We start from the raw sequence: 16389 nt of genomic DNA, 5'->3' as shown, positions 1-16389 counted from the left end.
TTTTTCTGCACTTTGACCCTCTTTACTGTTGGCCTTTGTTTCTGCTCCCTACTAGTTTTGCTGACTACTTTTCTAACTTGCACTTCCAGCTTTGTTTCTCTCCAATCTGGGCCCACACTTAGGTTCCCAATGACAGAAGCTTGCTGAATCAATGAATGCATGGAGTGCTGGACTTAAATCCTAAGGAGGAATTAAAGGACAGTATAGGGAACTTGATTTCCACACTTACTTCATGAGGAAAGGATCCCATGAAAACCAGGGGAGACTTAACAAAGGCAATTACTCCTACATGAATACGTATACAACTCCATTTTGGGTGAAGAGGTAACATAGGATATACAGCACAGAAACATGTCATTTAGCCCAACCAGTCCATGCCAGCATTTATGCTCCCCTCGAGCCTCCTCCAGTCTTTCCTCATCTAACTCGATCAGCATAACCCTCTATTCCCTTCTCTCTCATATGCTTATCTAGCCTCCCTTTAAATGCATCTATATTATTCACTTCAACCACTCCCTGTGGTAGCGAGTTCCACATTTTCACCACTCTCTGGGTAAAGATGACAGATGCTGGGGGATACACCCAGACTAGAGAACATAGTTTGGGAGTCGGAGCTCCTGGTGTAACATTATTAAAAACATTTCTTCCATTTAGTGTTATAGGTACAATTCCTGGAGGAAAACCATTAAAAGAGAGGCTGCCCTCTTGGAATTCATCCTCAAATGGAATTTGGTTGGGTCTGAGTATGAAGATCTCACCTAACAATTGAGACAGAAGGTCCCTCCCATGGAGCAGCAAGATTAGCAAGCTATGCTCGATGGCAGTGTCAAACAATCACTGTGCTTCTTAAATCTTTTGGGGACCATGGGAATCAGGCAAAGGGATGGAATATGTACACCTGCAGTCCTTGAGTAAACAGGGAGCTGGTGATTGTCAAATTATGCAACGAGGTTAATTAACAGAGCTGTAAAATGTCCTGAAGAACCCCTGGGTGGATTCTCCACTTATCTGGATGACTCTGACCATTAGCTGCTGAATTGCCTATCCCAGTTAACTGTTGAGGCGAGATTGCCATCCCATGGTTTTTGCACCAGCAGGCAATCAGCAATTCAGTGTGAGAGGGATCTATTGCAGTAGGATGATTGCAGGCATTAGCTGATGCTGATTGGTATGTGGGATCACTCCTCAGCCAGTGTCAAAGAATGGTTCTTTTTCTTTAGTTATGGCTCGGTACCAGTCAATGCTGAGACCATAGACTACTGACAAATACTCCATAAGTATTGATATGCAACAGATGGTAGTACTAGAGTTCAGATGATGCCAGCTGGTATCTTCAATGTAATTCCTACTAGTTCCTGGTCAAGTTTACTGGCTGGTATCAAGGTGGCTCTCTTTATAGCACTGGTGGTGAAGAGGTGGTATGGACCTGGTCCAGAGCTGATACTGTTAATCCCAAATAACAGTACTAGTGGAAGCAAAAATCTATTACAAACCCATTGACTCAGACAGCTACCTGGATTGCACTTCTTCCAATCCCGCTTCTTGTAAAGGCTCCATTTCTTCCTCCCAGTTTCTCTGTCGTGTCTGCTCTAATCATGTCTCCTTCCACACCAGAGCTTCTGAAATGTTCTTTTTTGTTAGCTGAAGATTCTATTATGCTGTGGAAGACAGGACCCTCAACTGGGTCCATCCAATTTCCTGTACTTCTTCCCTCACACCACCTTGATAAGGCCCCCCTCGTCTTCATCTTCCACTCCAGAAGCCTCTGCGTTCGCCAGATCATCTTTTGCTGCTTCCACCATCTTCAACATTATCCCACCTGGAAACTCATCTTCCTCTCTTTCTGTTTCAAAGAGACCATTCCCTCTGTGACACGCTGGTTTACTCGTGCACCACTCTTGTCACCGGCTTTCTTTCCCCTGGCACCGTCCCGTACAAGTGCAGGAGATGCCACACCACTCCATTCACCTCCTTACACACCACTGTCCAATGCCACAAACACTCCTTCCATGTGAGACAGCAATTCAGGTGTACTTGCACCAACCTACTACTCTACAGTATTTGCTGCTCATGGCACAGTCTCTATATTTCGAAGACCAAACACAGATTAGCTGACCACCTTGTCAAACACCTTTATTCTGTCTGCAACCATGATCTTGAGTTCCATCGCTTGCTACTTTAACTTCCCTTCCCAGTCTGACCTCTTCATCTTTGGCCTTCTACACTGTTCCAATGAAGCTTAACACAAGCTCGAGGATTGGCACCTTATCTTCCCATTAGGCACTTTGCAGCCCTCTGAACTTAATACTGACTTTAATAATTTCAAACATTAACTATAGCTCCCACTTTGCTAATTTTCCTGTTTCTATTTTATCCTCCACTGCCTCATCTATTCACATGTTCTCTGTATCTCTTAAATTTATGCTAGTTTGCTTCATCCTACCATCTTATGTTAATATCACTTCATCCATTTAACCATCTCCTATTTTCCATTTAAGCACTTGGTTATTCTACTTCTCTTCTATGTATGTGTGCATTCCCCCCTTCCCTTTGCTCTGCTTCTTTATAAATGCTATTCATCTGTATTTTTCCATTCTGATGAAGGGTTATGAACCTGACACATTAACTTGTTTGTTCTCTCCACTGATGCTAACTAACCTGCTGAGTATTTTCAGCATTTTCTGTTTTATTTTAGATTTCCAGCGTTTGCATTTTATTGCTTTAAAAAAAAAAATATTGAAGCATATGTACTGTTTTCTTTCTTTAAATTTATTCTACAGAATGGCTTCTGATCTTTGGAACAGTTATCTTTTGGTGCAGCCTGATAAACCCAGATAAACTAAACAGTTCACCAGGTCATGGGTGGAAGAATAGCAACAAAGCCTTTTCGCAGATCTGACAGTAGTGGTGAATGCCCAGGGGCATTATTTTATTAAAAGTGTTTAAAGCTGGTCTGCTTGAAGTATTTTGACTGTCCATCAATAGCAACTAATTAAAAGTTCAAGAAATGTGGAAAAGATTTTTGTGATCGGAAAAACACTGTTGCTTGCAAGTAGTCCTCATAATCCTTTAAAACTTTGATGGTATTAAACTGAAAAAAAAAACTAAGTAGCTGATGCAAACATACTCCTAATGCCTTAAAGAAACCCTCAATGTAGAGGCACGGGAGAGAACATTATATCATTCAAAAACAAAATGTATGATACTGGTGCGGGATGAAATGGGCAACATTATGCCACCAAAAGTATCTTAAAGGGATGACATCCCTAGTAATCTTTCCACAGATAGAATACAGGGTACATTTTTGTTTTCAGCGCTCCTGTCACAAGATTTCACACACTGGAAGTTTGCATCAGGAATTCAGGTACACGCCCAAATTTCTGACATGTGCTCCTGGCGTACCCAGTTCTGCGACGGGAGCACTGAACTCAAAACATTATCCCTATGCCCACTCGCAGTAAGCCATTGGTGCATGCGGGGTGTTGGAATGAAAAACTTATTGCATTCATAACATGCAAGAGAAAAGCCTCAAGATACATAAAGAAAATAAATAGAACAATAAATTGATAAATATTAAATAGAATATTAAGTAGATAACATGTAAGACAACATGTTTCTTGGATTTAAAAGGAAAAAAATACACAATTGTAACTTAATATTTAAACAAAATGCATACATACTAATCTGATGAGCCTTTTAAAAAATTAAATGTTGTTGTACATTTTTTGAAGTTAAACTTAAATATCTTAAGACTTAAATATTTGGCGAAATGCACGAGGGCACATGTGAAAGACACAATATCCAGATCACTAGGGACTACTGCTGTTGCACCTCTGGGTTAAACAATCATGTAATTAGACAATGGGCCATACGGGCACACTCCTGAGCATAAGTTGCTGAGATTGCCTATGGGAGTGGCCAGCACCAATATAGACGGCTGAATACCTACGGCACACTGAAAACTTGTAACACTGAGTAGCAGCTTCAAAAAAGCTGACAAGTCAAGAATGAAGATGACATGTGAAAACAAGAAGTTACAGGGGCTTTGTACCTTAAGCAATAAATGCACATAGCATTCCTTCAATTAGAAATAAAAAACATAAGTAACAAAAGACTGAAGGGAAAAATCAAAGGTTGAAGGCACAAAATTGGTGATGAATTTCTAGGGGGTGGGGGAGTGTGTTTGGGGCATGCTCCATGAAACAAAAAAAAAGAATTTTTACTTTAAAATTAATGCATTCTGGTTAGTTTCAAGCATCTTTATATGTCACAACAGATTTTTAATTCAAAAGAAAAAAAAAAGTGACATTTAGATTCTCAATACACCATCACTTATCCTAGAACTCAATAGGAGTCACCACTTGGGGTGGAAACATTGCTACACTTAAAACAATGCTGACATTTCAGTGCAGTACTAAGGCAGTGCTGCATTGTCGGAGATACTGTCTACCTGTTCAGGTGGATGTAAAAGATCCCATGGCATTATTAGAAAAAGAGCAAGGAGTTCTCTGGACAAAGCATACTCAGAACATCGTTACTCATGTCATGAGACCATTTCCCCTTGTTCAATTGTGTGATATCTTTCATATACTATAAACTGTTTATAAGTTCAGCTCTGATTCCCATTATATTGAGTTCTCCTTTATTGTTTGATCATATGTGAGCATCATTCATTGCCCAAACCATCAGATGTGTTACATATTGTGCAATTTCAACTGATTACGAGCAGATAAAAAAACAAGTTAGAAATTACATAATCTTTGAGCCACCCAGGTTGAATAACTGATTTATCCTGATGTCAATTTAGCTCCCTTGCTCTTCTGGCTCAGTAATTGATCCAAGAAATCATTGTATGAACAAGAACATTCAAAAAAAGTGACAGAAATAGACAAAGAACCAAAAGTATGTCAAAGATTAAGAGGTATGTTTTCTGCTACTTGTGCCCTTTGAGTTGGCATTAAAATTAACAAAAAACTGGGGAAAGGTGCTATAAAGAATCAGCTGGCTGTACCAACATTATTCCAGGTTTTCAACTGTGTGAAAAAAAATTAGCTTTAATTCTTTGCAGTTATTGTAAAGGCCACTGCTTAACAATGCCAATTATGGGCTAGTTAATGGCTCTTATCATCAATTGCTGATGTTTTCCGTAGGGTGCAATGAATTCTCCACTGGCACTGTTCCCCTCAAACCGAGTTGGAATTATATATCTGGGATAGGGAAATATGCTGGCGAGCACTACAGCTGCAATCTGTGCAGGCCTTCACTGCTGCAGTAGACAGTAAGACTGAGCAGGAGTGAAGGCTACATACAAAACTGACCTGCACAAGGTCAAGAATTCGCTACTGTCCCCAACAGAGAAGCAGTACATGTAAAGACAGAGACTGTTTAGGGATGTGGTTACTGGCTTGGTCATGTCATGGACAACAAGTTGAAGGAACAGCCTTTAGTCAGCACTGACCTCCCTGTGGTCATCACGTTAATGAGAGCCCTCAGTTTCCATGTAGCTAACAGACCTTCACAGAGAACATCATAGGGGTGATCTGCTCTCAAGTCCAGAGCCATAAAACAGATAACTGATGTGCTATTTGGTCATAGATGATTTTTGACACAGAGCAGCTCTTGCAAACCTAAAGGTGACAGGCTTGTGGGCACCCCTAGAGTTTAAGGTGAAATTGACTGCACCTATGTGGCAATTTGAGCATTGTCCAGCTTTGCCAAGACATATACAAAGACCTTTCACTCCCTTAATATGCAGCGGTACATGATCATCAATTCAGGATGATACATGTTAATTGCGTTTTCTGAAGGATTAGCCACAAGTATTACAACCTGTACCAATCCAACATTACAGAACTCTTCCAAGGGGAAAGCTCAAAGGCTGGGTGTTGGGAGATGTGAGGTATGCAAGTCTCTTATACCTCTGCACAAGCCCATAGTACAGCTGAGTTGAGTCACAGTGAAACCTATGCCCAGATCTGGGGGCTGATCAAACAGGCTTTTTGCATGCTCAAAGAGCACTTCAGCTGCCTGGACTTCTCTGGCAGCTACCTCTTGCATGCCCTGAAAATGTCACCAAATTGGCAATGATGTACATGCAATGCAACATTCTCAGTAAGTGATGCATAAACATGCAGTTATCAATTATCATAAGGCATCTGTGGAAGAGTAGAACAACGGGAGACCCATAACATCCACCCTCTGAGAAAGGAGGATAGCTAGAAGCCCAAGAACAGTGACGGCAGTTAACTGATGACTTCGTCCCTTGAGCTACAGCACTGGGACATTTTATATGTGCTTCATCATAATGGTGTTCATCTAATCTGCTTGCTTATTACTGTCCTACACCGCAACAATAACTCAGTAAGAACACCTGCTGCTATCCCTTGATGCTTACAAAACAGACATAGGCAGGATGATGTTTTAATTAATGGCAACATTTATTTAACTGTAATGTATGTTACTGTACAGATCCCTGCCTGTGTCTTTACTGGGATGTATGTGCAGAATGTCAAGTGTGAAAAGGTGCATTTATGCGCAAAGATTTCAATGTAATGTCATGGAAAAAGATGCCTCCAAATGAACGGGTGAGTTGGATTTATTGAGGTCCTAGTGTTTGTCCTCAAAGCTGTAGGGCCTGATCTACTTCTACATGCAGGGAATGCCCCTATCTCCTTCTGAGGAGGCAGATGCTCTGCTCCAGCCCAAGCAACCCCAAAGCACCAGCACCAGTCCCAAGAGCTTGCTGAGATGTTGTTGCTCCTACATCCAAGGGTTTCGAGTTAGGGTTAGGGTTCCATTGACACTTGTGCTGGGCTTAGTGTTCATACCAGTCTGCTGCTAGCATGAGACCAAATTAGCAAGCCTGGTGCACAGCTTTCCTTCACACAACAGGAAGGCATGTCCTCATCAGGTACACGTTTCCTGCAGCACCATGGTGCTCAAGTCTCTTCTAATTCATAGCTGCAGTGTGACCGACAGACACCTAACTGTGGTTATGGTCTCGCTTACTGAGGCTACGACACACACCACAATGTCTATCACTTGCTGCGTATCAGGCCTCAGACTGGGGAAGGCATCCTCAATGACCCTACTCATACTGGTCACATTGTTCAAAATCTGGGACAGTGTTTCTTCAGAACATCCTGATTTTGCTGCACAGTGCTTCCCGTGGAGCCAAATGAAATGGCTGCACCAAACGCATGATCCAGCATCCTTTGCTCAAAGGGCTCTGGTGAGAAGCCAAGTTCCTGAGATACGAATAGAGAAAATCCAGAGCGGCTGGACCTCCACAAAGCAACTACAAGCCGCTCTGAAGACTGCCGTGGTTATGGCCCTTCACGATTAATTGTGTTGGCTTCGTCAAGTGGACCTTGCTGCACCTCCCTATCCTGTGAGGCAAGTGACTCAATGCTGCTAAAATATATGGGAGGGCAATGCTTCTTCTGATACTATTCATCTTGCTCTTGAGATAGGTCAGTGACTGGGCTGCTGCTGGAGTCTTCACCTGTAAAGAGAGCACATGGGACATTGGAGAACATGTTCCTATTATTGTGCAGTCATGTCAGTACGTACTGCTTGAATGCCTTTCTTTACTGCCTTGATTCTGCAATACTTTCTCCAGGAATACTATGATGGGCATGTACATACCTCTGCAGTACCTATATGTAGAACTCACTCAAGCAAGCCCCCTAGGTCAGCACAGCTTTCTCCCGGATCCTTCACCCTCCAGTGCTAGTTCTGCCTCCAGCATTTGAAGCCAGCCCAGTCTAGAAAAAATGATGCATTTGCTTTTAACAAATGATGCTGATATAGGACAAAGACACATTGGGGTTATTTTAGCTTAACCTGCCTGGTGGAAAACTGATATGACCCGATCGGCCGCCTGTTTTATTTCCATTGACTTCACCAAAGTAAAATGGGCGGCCAATCTGATCGCGTCAGTTTACCACCAGGCAGATAAGATTAAAATTACCCCTACAGTGTTATAACTGTATGGATGAGCCAGGGACAGCACTTTGAATCCCAGAACAAGTGCCATTCATGCCCTGCTGTGCCAAATCATACTCATGACATATCTGTTGATTCACACCATGTGAATCAGAATGGGTCTACATATTTCATCTCCCATATACCAACGCTGCTCTCCATTTCTAGAGAATCACCTGTCTTTATTGGACAGTCTGTCTTTTTCTTTAATAATCTGAATTTACATTATTCTGCAGGTATGAGGGCTAACACTACTTGTAGCCGATTAGTACATTAATTGCAACTATCGCACCATATTTGACTGCCAACAGTATGCTTATGTTACAATCATCTTGCATGGATGACCTTGTAATACATTAACTGTTTTTTGTTCCTTTATTTATATAATAATAGTTTTGGCTTACCTTTATACTTTTGTGCAACTTGTTACATTTCTTCAAGAGGTCTTCCACAGTCCAGGGCATTGGTGGGGGCACAGCTTTCACCCTGTCGGCAACTCCCTGCCAGACACGTGCATGCCTGGCCTTGCTGGTGTTTACTCCTGCTGACTTGGAAATAACTTTTCTCCATTTGGGTGCCACATCCATAATTTTTTTTTTTTTAACAGAGCCTATCATGTGGCTAAGACATAATAGCCCAGGAATTGCAACCCGTCAGCGGGTGTTACATTTGCAAGTTAAGTGTCTACTAAATAAGCCAAATTTCCAGTGTTAACATCAACACAAAAGTGGTGACAAATCGCTTCCAATGGGAAACACAGGGTACTTCACAATGATCAACATGACCGTTAATAAATGCAAAAATCAATGACAGTCACGCTCCAAGAACCAAAAGCAGAAAACACACACTTCACTCTCTAATACTTATTTATGAAACATGAAACAGTATCAGCATTATAAACAGCAGCAACAGGATTATGTACAGCAGAGTGATGTTAAAATGGATGGCAGTACAAAGACACTCAAGTCAAATGGGCTGAAAAAGAAAGAAGAAAATGAAATAAGATTGATACACAACACAAAACAATGAAAAATAAGGATCATTATAAGCAGAAGACAATCAGAAAATTGAAGGGCGGGATTTTGTACTGTGCAGTCAGCAGCAGGAGGGAATCGTGGGCACTGGGGTCAGACTGCAGTCACAGTATGACGCTGGTTATTAGCAGGGAGACATTCTTAAGATTTTCTCTTAATTCTCACATGGGAATTACGGGCTTTTGTGGAAATGTATTGGTACGTGCTGTTGCAAAAGCCAATTGTTAACTGTTTTTATCGAATGTCAAGGTGTTTTAAAATGATTAATTCTCTCCCTTCCCAGATCACTGAGCCACTCGACTGCACCCCCTCCTCCTCCTCAGTTAACGGTGGCAATTCTCTACCCCTTCCCCCAATTCACGCTGGCACCCTCCCATTCCAATTTATACTGCCATTCTCTCCCACTCCCCCTCAGTTCATGTGGCATGGTCCTCTGGTTATATAACACCTTTTCAAATGAATTCAACTCCAACCATAAAAGTGAGGCCATTTTCTACAATTAGCCCTCTCAGTGCTGGATTTTTATGGTTGAATGTCAGACACTGGGCTACGGGGATAGAGCGGGGGAATGGGACTGATTGGATTGCTCTACATGGACTCGATGGGCCGAATGGCCTCCTTCTGTGCTGTAATGACTATGACTCTGTGTGAGTGAATATTTATTTTGATATTAAAAGATGCCGTGTAATATCTGCTCCTTCAATCATTAGTTCAAAAAGTTATCCCATTCATGTCGTGCATAAAGTTGTACGTTTCAGTTTGAAGGAGATACGGGCCTGCCAATGGTTATGCTCCTGGGCTAGTAATCCAGAGGCCTGGACTAATAATCCGGAGACATGAGGTCAAATCCCACCACGGCAGCTAGGGAAATTTAAATTTAGTTAATTAAATAAATCTGGAATTTAAAAGCTGGTATCAGTAAAGGTGACCATGAAACTACTGGATTGTCGTAAAAACCTGCTGTCCTTACCTGCTCTGGCCTATATGTGACTCCAGACACACAACAATGTGGTTGACTCTTAACTGCCCTCTGAAATAGCCTAGCAAGCCACTCAGTTATACCAAACCACTACGACAGAGTCAGCACTGTGGGAGTACACAAGGACTGCAGCGAGTCAAGAAGGCAGCTCACCACCACCTTCTCAAGGGCAATTAGGGATGGGCAATAAATGCTGGCCTTGCCACATCCCGTGAATGAATAAATAAAAACTACCCTTTTGCTGTAAAAAGTTAAGAGCATTGGGAGAGAGCCCAAGTGTGGTTACCAGTTGATATACCAGACAGCATTATCAAAATGAAAGCATCAGTGTAGCACAAATTGGTGATGAAGTCGACACTGACGTGAATTGCAGCTGTCATAATTCTGTTGATACTGTATGGAAGATCTCTACAACACAACATAATACAGATAGCAGTGTTGTTGTACAACTGCTGCAGATCCTTTACTGTAACACTCAGCTTGACAAGCAACAGCCACAGGGATTGCAGTAAGCAGATTCAAAGGCTTTTTCCAGATTGAAGGCAGTGTTGAACTTCACCCCCCCCCCCCCTGTTGTTTTCACTGTTAATAATCATGTTGATAGTGGAGTGACCAAACATGAAGTTGAAGTGTTGTTAGCGCTGTTGGGACCAGGAGTACTAATTAAGACTGAGGAAAAGCCTTTGCCAGAATAATGGCAAGGTCCCACAATATGAGCAACAATTAAAGTGGTCTCCTCTCTGCTTCCAAAAGGGGATAAAATTATTGCTTGTTGCCAATCAAATAGAATTTGTTCTGTCGGTCACGCCACAAACAAATCACTTACAAGTAATCATTAGTCGTTTCTATTTCACTGCCCTGTAGGGATAGCAGTGTGTTATACAAGTACATTAACTGCGACTTGATCGAATATGCAAATACACGGGCGTCTCTAAATGGCAACTGTTTAAGAGCATTTACTGGAGGTGCAATTAGGTTCCACGAGCCAAAAGTCAAGTGGATGGGAAAATACTGCAGCCACAATGGCCAGAGAAAGAGGTGGCTACTTAGAAAACGTAGAAGACTAAATAAAGAGAGAGATGTGTTCAGGAACAGGAAGTGACACAAAATAATTTGGTCCACTTAAAAGCACGTGCTATGCGGTAGCCAATTTGACTTCAAAGCAAACTGTGATGTTCTCAATCTCACTGTCCAGAAATCGAATGATCCTCTTGCTATCAGGCACAAGCAACAGCCCTCAAATCTTTCTAGAGCCTTCCGTTTTATATATCATCTCCACCTTGGGAAGTCAGCCACTCATCTGGTGAGCTGCTGTACTCAATATACAACTTCTTCAAAGGCTTCAAATACGAGTAGTGATAAACAGATGTTATCTGGTTATTACAACACTTGTACTAAAGCCTCTGAGATAAGTGTGCATTTGGCTGACACTTGTTTTCATCGATGACTTGGCAATGTCATCAAAAGTGACACTGTTCTCTTTGCTGATCATAGCACCCTTTACAGAAGAGTAAATCCCTAATTGAAGAAGTGATAATTGAATCACTGCTGTAAGATATAGACAGAATTGGGTAGACAAATGGTGCGTTATCTTCAGTGATAAAAAGACTGAGCCATTAATTCTGTCCAGGAAGATGTTGCCCATCAACAACTTCTCCATGACCGTGGTGAATTCTCTTCAGTTTCAAAGATGCCCCCAATTCCAGGATGTGTACTTAGTGCTTTAAATAAATTTAGGTCATTAAAGTGATAGTCCCTACAATGAAATACAGAAGCCCAGAAATTCAGGAGCACCCATTATCGGGCACGCAGGGTAAAAACCTTGCGTCAGAATGGTGAGGTCCGAGGCACTCTGGATACTGGGCTTTGTACCACACTGTGTGACGCAACAGACTGGGGAAAAATTGGGTCGCTGCTAACGTTACAGTGGTCTTCAATAACTGGGGCCGAGGGTGCGGGTCACGTCGGGCCGGAGTCGGGGGGCCGAGAGTCACAGGGGCTGGGGGTCGGGAGCGGCGACAATTGGGAGGGTGCTTAAATATAGAGTCAGGTGGGGGGACTCTCCTGGCTCCACATTCCAGTAACTTACCTACCTTCTTTGTTGCAGGCGATCTGAAGGGCTAGTGTCCGAGTGCAGCCCACCATGGTGTTGGCTGCCTCAGGGCAAACCAATCTTGGGAAAGGGTCCTCAAACAGGCGTTAGTCCCTTTGCATATGCAAATAAGGGGCCTAACGCTTGCTTTAGGTGTGGTCAAAGGATGTCTCTCGTTTGTCCTTACTCAATATGGTGGGTGGCGCACTTCCGGCCTGAAGTGTGTGCGTGCACTTCCTGCCCGCGATTTTGGGTCCGCAGGTGTCTGCACAACGCCCGATAAATGGGCGTGATGCAATTTCAAAGCCAATGACTTCATTATGAGCATATGTTAACAAATGAAAATTGAAGATGGTTTTACTACAGTAATTAAATAATATGTTTTGTAATCAAGCATGCAGCAGGAAATGCGGTGACATGTACTGTAGCGGTAGTCACAGAGACGATCCATTGAATGAACGATAGGTGGAAGCGTGACGGCAATGCGCACACTTTTTCCAGCAAAAGTGACAGTGCTCTTTCTGCTGATCACATCACCCTCTAAATTGATGCTGCTGGGGTTAAGAAGGGCTGCACTGTGGCAATCAGGATAACAGGTTAAGTTGAATCAACACTGCATGCTGAAGTTTGAACTGTGTCACTGATCGCAGAAATAATTTCCAATAGTAACAGTGACGAATGGAGGCAACAGCTTATTAACATTCCAGAGGCATTCTAATAACCATAATGACACTGTCTTTTGAAATGAAGGGTTTAAAAGTCCTCTTCATATAAACATGCTACTGCCTAATTATATTGCACCATTTGGTTAATTTACTGAGCTGGTGCCATCCACTGCTGCTGGGAGACATGGAGGAAACCGGCAGGACAGAGTAAGCTCTCACTCTCTTCGAACAAGTAAATTATTATTCAGACTGCAATTGAAAAAACAGTTGAACAAAAAGCGCATTATTTGGTCAATATAGTAAAGGCACCGTCACAAATTTTCACTTGTTAGTACAAACGGAAGCAAATTGCAAGATCGATTCAGCTCAGCTGAATGCTCTCATCCTTCCAGGATACAAATCCTGCCAACTTCCCATCACAGTATCCAGCTGTTTCTTAAATGAGTAAAGTGTCCTAGCCTGAATTATCCTATCTGGCAATCTATTCTAGCTGTTCACAACCCCGAGCCCGCACCCCACTGAGATGCGCATCAGTTAAAAAGAATAAAACAAGGGACATAGAATCTTACAGTATAAGAGGAGGCTATTCGGCCCATCGTGCCTGCGCCGGCCCTTTGAAAGAGCTATACAGTTAGTCCCACTCCCCTGCTCTTTCCTTATAGCCCTGCAATTTTCTTCCCTTCAAATATTTATCCAATTTCCTTTTGAAAGTTACTATTGAATCTGCTTCCACTACCCTTTCAGGCAATGCATTCCCGGTCATAATAACGTGCTGCATTCCTAATAAAATCATAAGTGTATTACAAAAGATCAGGTTTACAATTTTGCTAGAAATAGCAATCAAAGAAAATCTTCCCCTGTAGTGAGGCATATATTAGGACATAAAGCACAAACTGAAGTTTGAAGAAAACATACGGGATCCGTGGCTTTATATATAGAGTTATAGAGTATAAAAGCAAGGAATCTATGCTAAACCGTTATAAAACACTGGTTAGGCCTCAGCTGGAGTATTGTGTTCAATTCTGGGCACCACACTTTAGGAAGGATGTCAAGGCCTTAGAGAGGATGCAGAGGAGATTTACTAGAATGGTACCAGGAATGAGGAACTTCAGTTATGTGGAGACTGGAGAAGCTGGGGTTGTTCTCCTTAGAGCAGAGAAGGTTAAGAGGAGATTTAATAGAGGTATTCAAAATCATGAATGGTTTAGATAGAGTAAATAAGGAGAAACTGTTTCCAATGGCAGAAGAGTCAGTAACCAGGGGACACAGATTTAAGGTGATTGGCAAAAGAACCAGAGGTGACATGAGGAAACATTTTTTTTATACACAGCAAGTTATTGTGATCTGGAATGCGCTGCCTGAAAGGGTGGTGGAAGTAGATTCAATAGTAACTTTCAAAAGGGAATTGGATAAATACTTGAATGGAAAACATGTACAGGGCTATGGGAAAAGAATGGGGGAGTGGGACTAGTTGGATAGCTCTACCAAAGAGCCGGCACAGGCACGATGGGCCGAATGGCCTCCCTATGTGCTGTATGATTCTAGGACACAAGGCACAAACTGAAGTGTGAATTTGTGCACTCATAATGTAAATCCGTAATACATGTGAACATGTGTGTTAGCACTGTAGACACAATAAGGGAACTTCACAGCTGTATATGTGTGCATCAGTCCTGGTGCCCTAAATAAACTTACAGTATTACATACTTAACATAAAGACTACATTTAAAGTCACCAAGGGCTGAAAACACAAAAGTGAGGGGAAAACCCCAGGCAAGAATAAAATGTAAAGCCATTTATCTGCAGGAAACTTGCAGAATTATCTGTTTGAACACTATTCTATCCATCTCAGGGACATGGGTTTAAATCAAGTCCAGATTATTGAGAAGAATGTTTCCTCTCAATAACAGCTGTGAGGGTCCTAAATGGAGAGAGTTTGGGCAATCTGCTCAAAAGTTACACTAATTAGCAATGTCACTCACAGGCCAGCTACTCCTCGATTATCTGCCTTCGCACAAAGACCAGGGCTCTTTGAAACCATCCTCTTTGCACGCAGGCAGGCATCGAGAACACCACCCTGCCTGTGTGCATGTCAAGCATACCCCGAAGAAAGGCCAGGTAGGCTTCTCACATTTCTCACAATGTCGCTCTGTAAAGATGTCACATCTGCAGGCAGAGAGAACATGTCTCCTGATTTACCATTCCCAGTTTATTTAATTTGTACCTATTCTTCTGTCACTAATCCTAAGAAAGGGACAATTAATTTAGAACATTAGATGGGTTGAAGTTCTCAACCTATGCTTTTAACATAGATAAACTGATTAAGGGACAACATCAAAAAGTGCAGCTGCTAAACCTTTTTTACAAGGGCCAGTGTCAGTTTTACAGTTAGGGATGTATGTATATGTGTGGACATGAGTGCACATGTGACAGAGAGAACTAATGATGATGTGTGTGGTTTCTTGGGTATGTGGGTGAGCATATATGCAGGTAGGAATATCTGGCCAACATGAACTTTGGTAAACTACTTGCCTCTGTACCCATGGAGCCATTGGCACCATGGGCACTCTCTCCAAAGCTGACTGTAAATGAAGTGAAAGAGCTCTGGATTGAATGGCAGAAGCACATTATGATATAATACCTGGCAGACAATGGTGGTGTACTGTCCAGCATGAGCCTGCACCAGCACGGCCTCAGTGTGACGTGTTCGAAACATAAGCCCAAGGAACCATGGAATAGAGATCTTCACCTCATTCTTAAAATCCCAGGATAGCAAACTATTTCCAAGGAAATGGTAAGGATGGTGCATCACTGCAAAGAAACACACAGGAAAGAGAAATAAAAATGACAAGATTGCCACTACAGACTATATGTTCTCAGGAAAATACTTCAACAATGCAGGTTCAGTGATGAGGTATGCGTTAGTAACCTGGATGTCACAAGAGATATTCCGAGATTTGTGTGTTAGTGAAAAAGACCTCAACAATACAATAGAAATTGTGAGCCATATATTTATGATACAGGATACCAGAAGACATGCTGAAATGTAGACCCCACAATACAAAGGAAATGTGTATTAGTACTAGGGACATTGAGGTATACAGATAAATACAATCACTACAGTGAATATAATGCAAGGCATAATGCTTTTTATTATACAAGCCTTTTTATAAACATGTTAAAAGGCTTGTATCAAACCTTTGTTTCAAATAATAGAACACCTTACACTTAAGAGCGTTTCATAATGTACAGACTCATTCTGTACCCAATCAAATTTTGCAAACACTCAATTCTATTGATCCCCAATCCCCCTTCCCCATGCCATACTAGTAGGACAGTTGCATGACCTATTTCCAGCCCCATCAATACTAAGCTAGGTCGCTGCCAGGAAATGTGCAATAGCAATAGGTTAGGAAATTATAGTTTGGAAGAGTCATATCTTGCAGCTCTATCCCACGGTGCATTAATGCCTCAGTGAACTGTGCCACCAGGGATGTGTATAAACTCTTTAGCTGTTGCTTCTATGAACATGATTGCTTCAGTCTGCAGCATGTTGTTGGTTTAAAACACTGGAACCCACAGTGCAAGTTTGACAGGCTCGGCTGTCTGAAAATAGAAATGTTGTTACAAAAA

General features: G+C 42.0%; 1 protein-coding gene across 1 annotated transcript in view; it reads right to left on the bottom strand.

Moving 5' to 3' along the window:
* Positions 1-16389, bottom strand: part of celsr3 (cadherin, EGF LAG seven-pass G-type receptor 3) — a 383004-nt gene that overhangs the window by 172979 nt on the left and 193636 nt on the right. Inside the window, exon 9 of the mRNA XM_086001957.1 lies at positions 15398-15567. Coding sequence (XP_085858083.1) covers positions 15398-15567 — 170 coding nt within the window. The remainder of the gene's footprint in view (positions 1-15397; positions 15568-16389) is intronic.

Source organism: Somniosus microcephalus, chromosome 11, assembly GCF_052327205.1.
Source record: "Somniosus microcephalus isolate GS21.2 chromosome 11, FLI_Smic_1.0, whole genome shotgun sequence".
Classification (NCBI taxonomy): Eukaryota; Metazoa; Chordata; class Chondrichthyes; order Squaliformes; family Somniosidae; genus Somniosus; species Somniosus microcephalus.
Note: the sequence above shows the minus strand (reverse complement) of the source record. Positions and strands in the feature narration are given on the sequence as shown.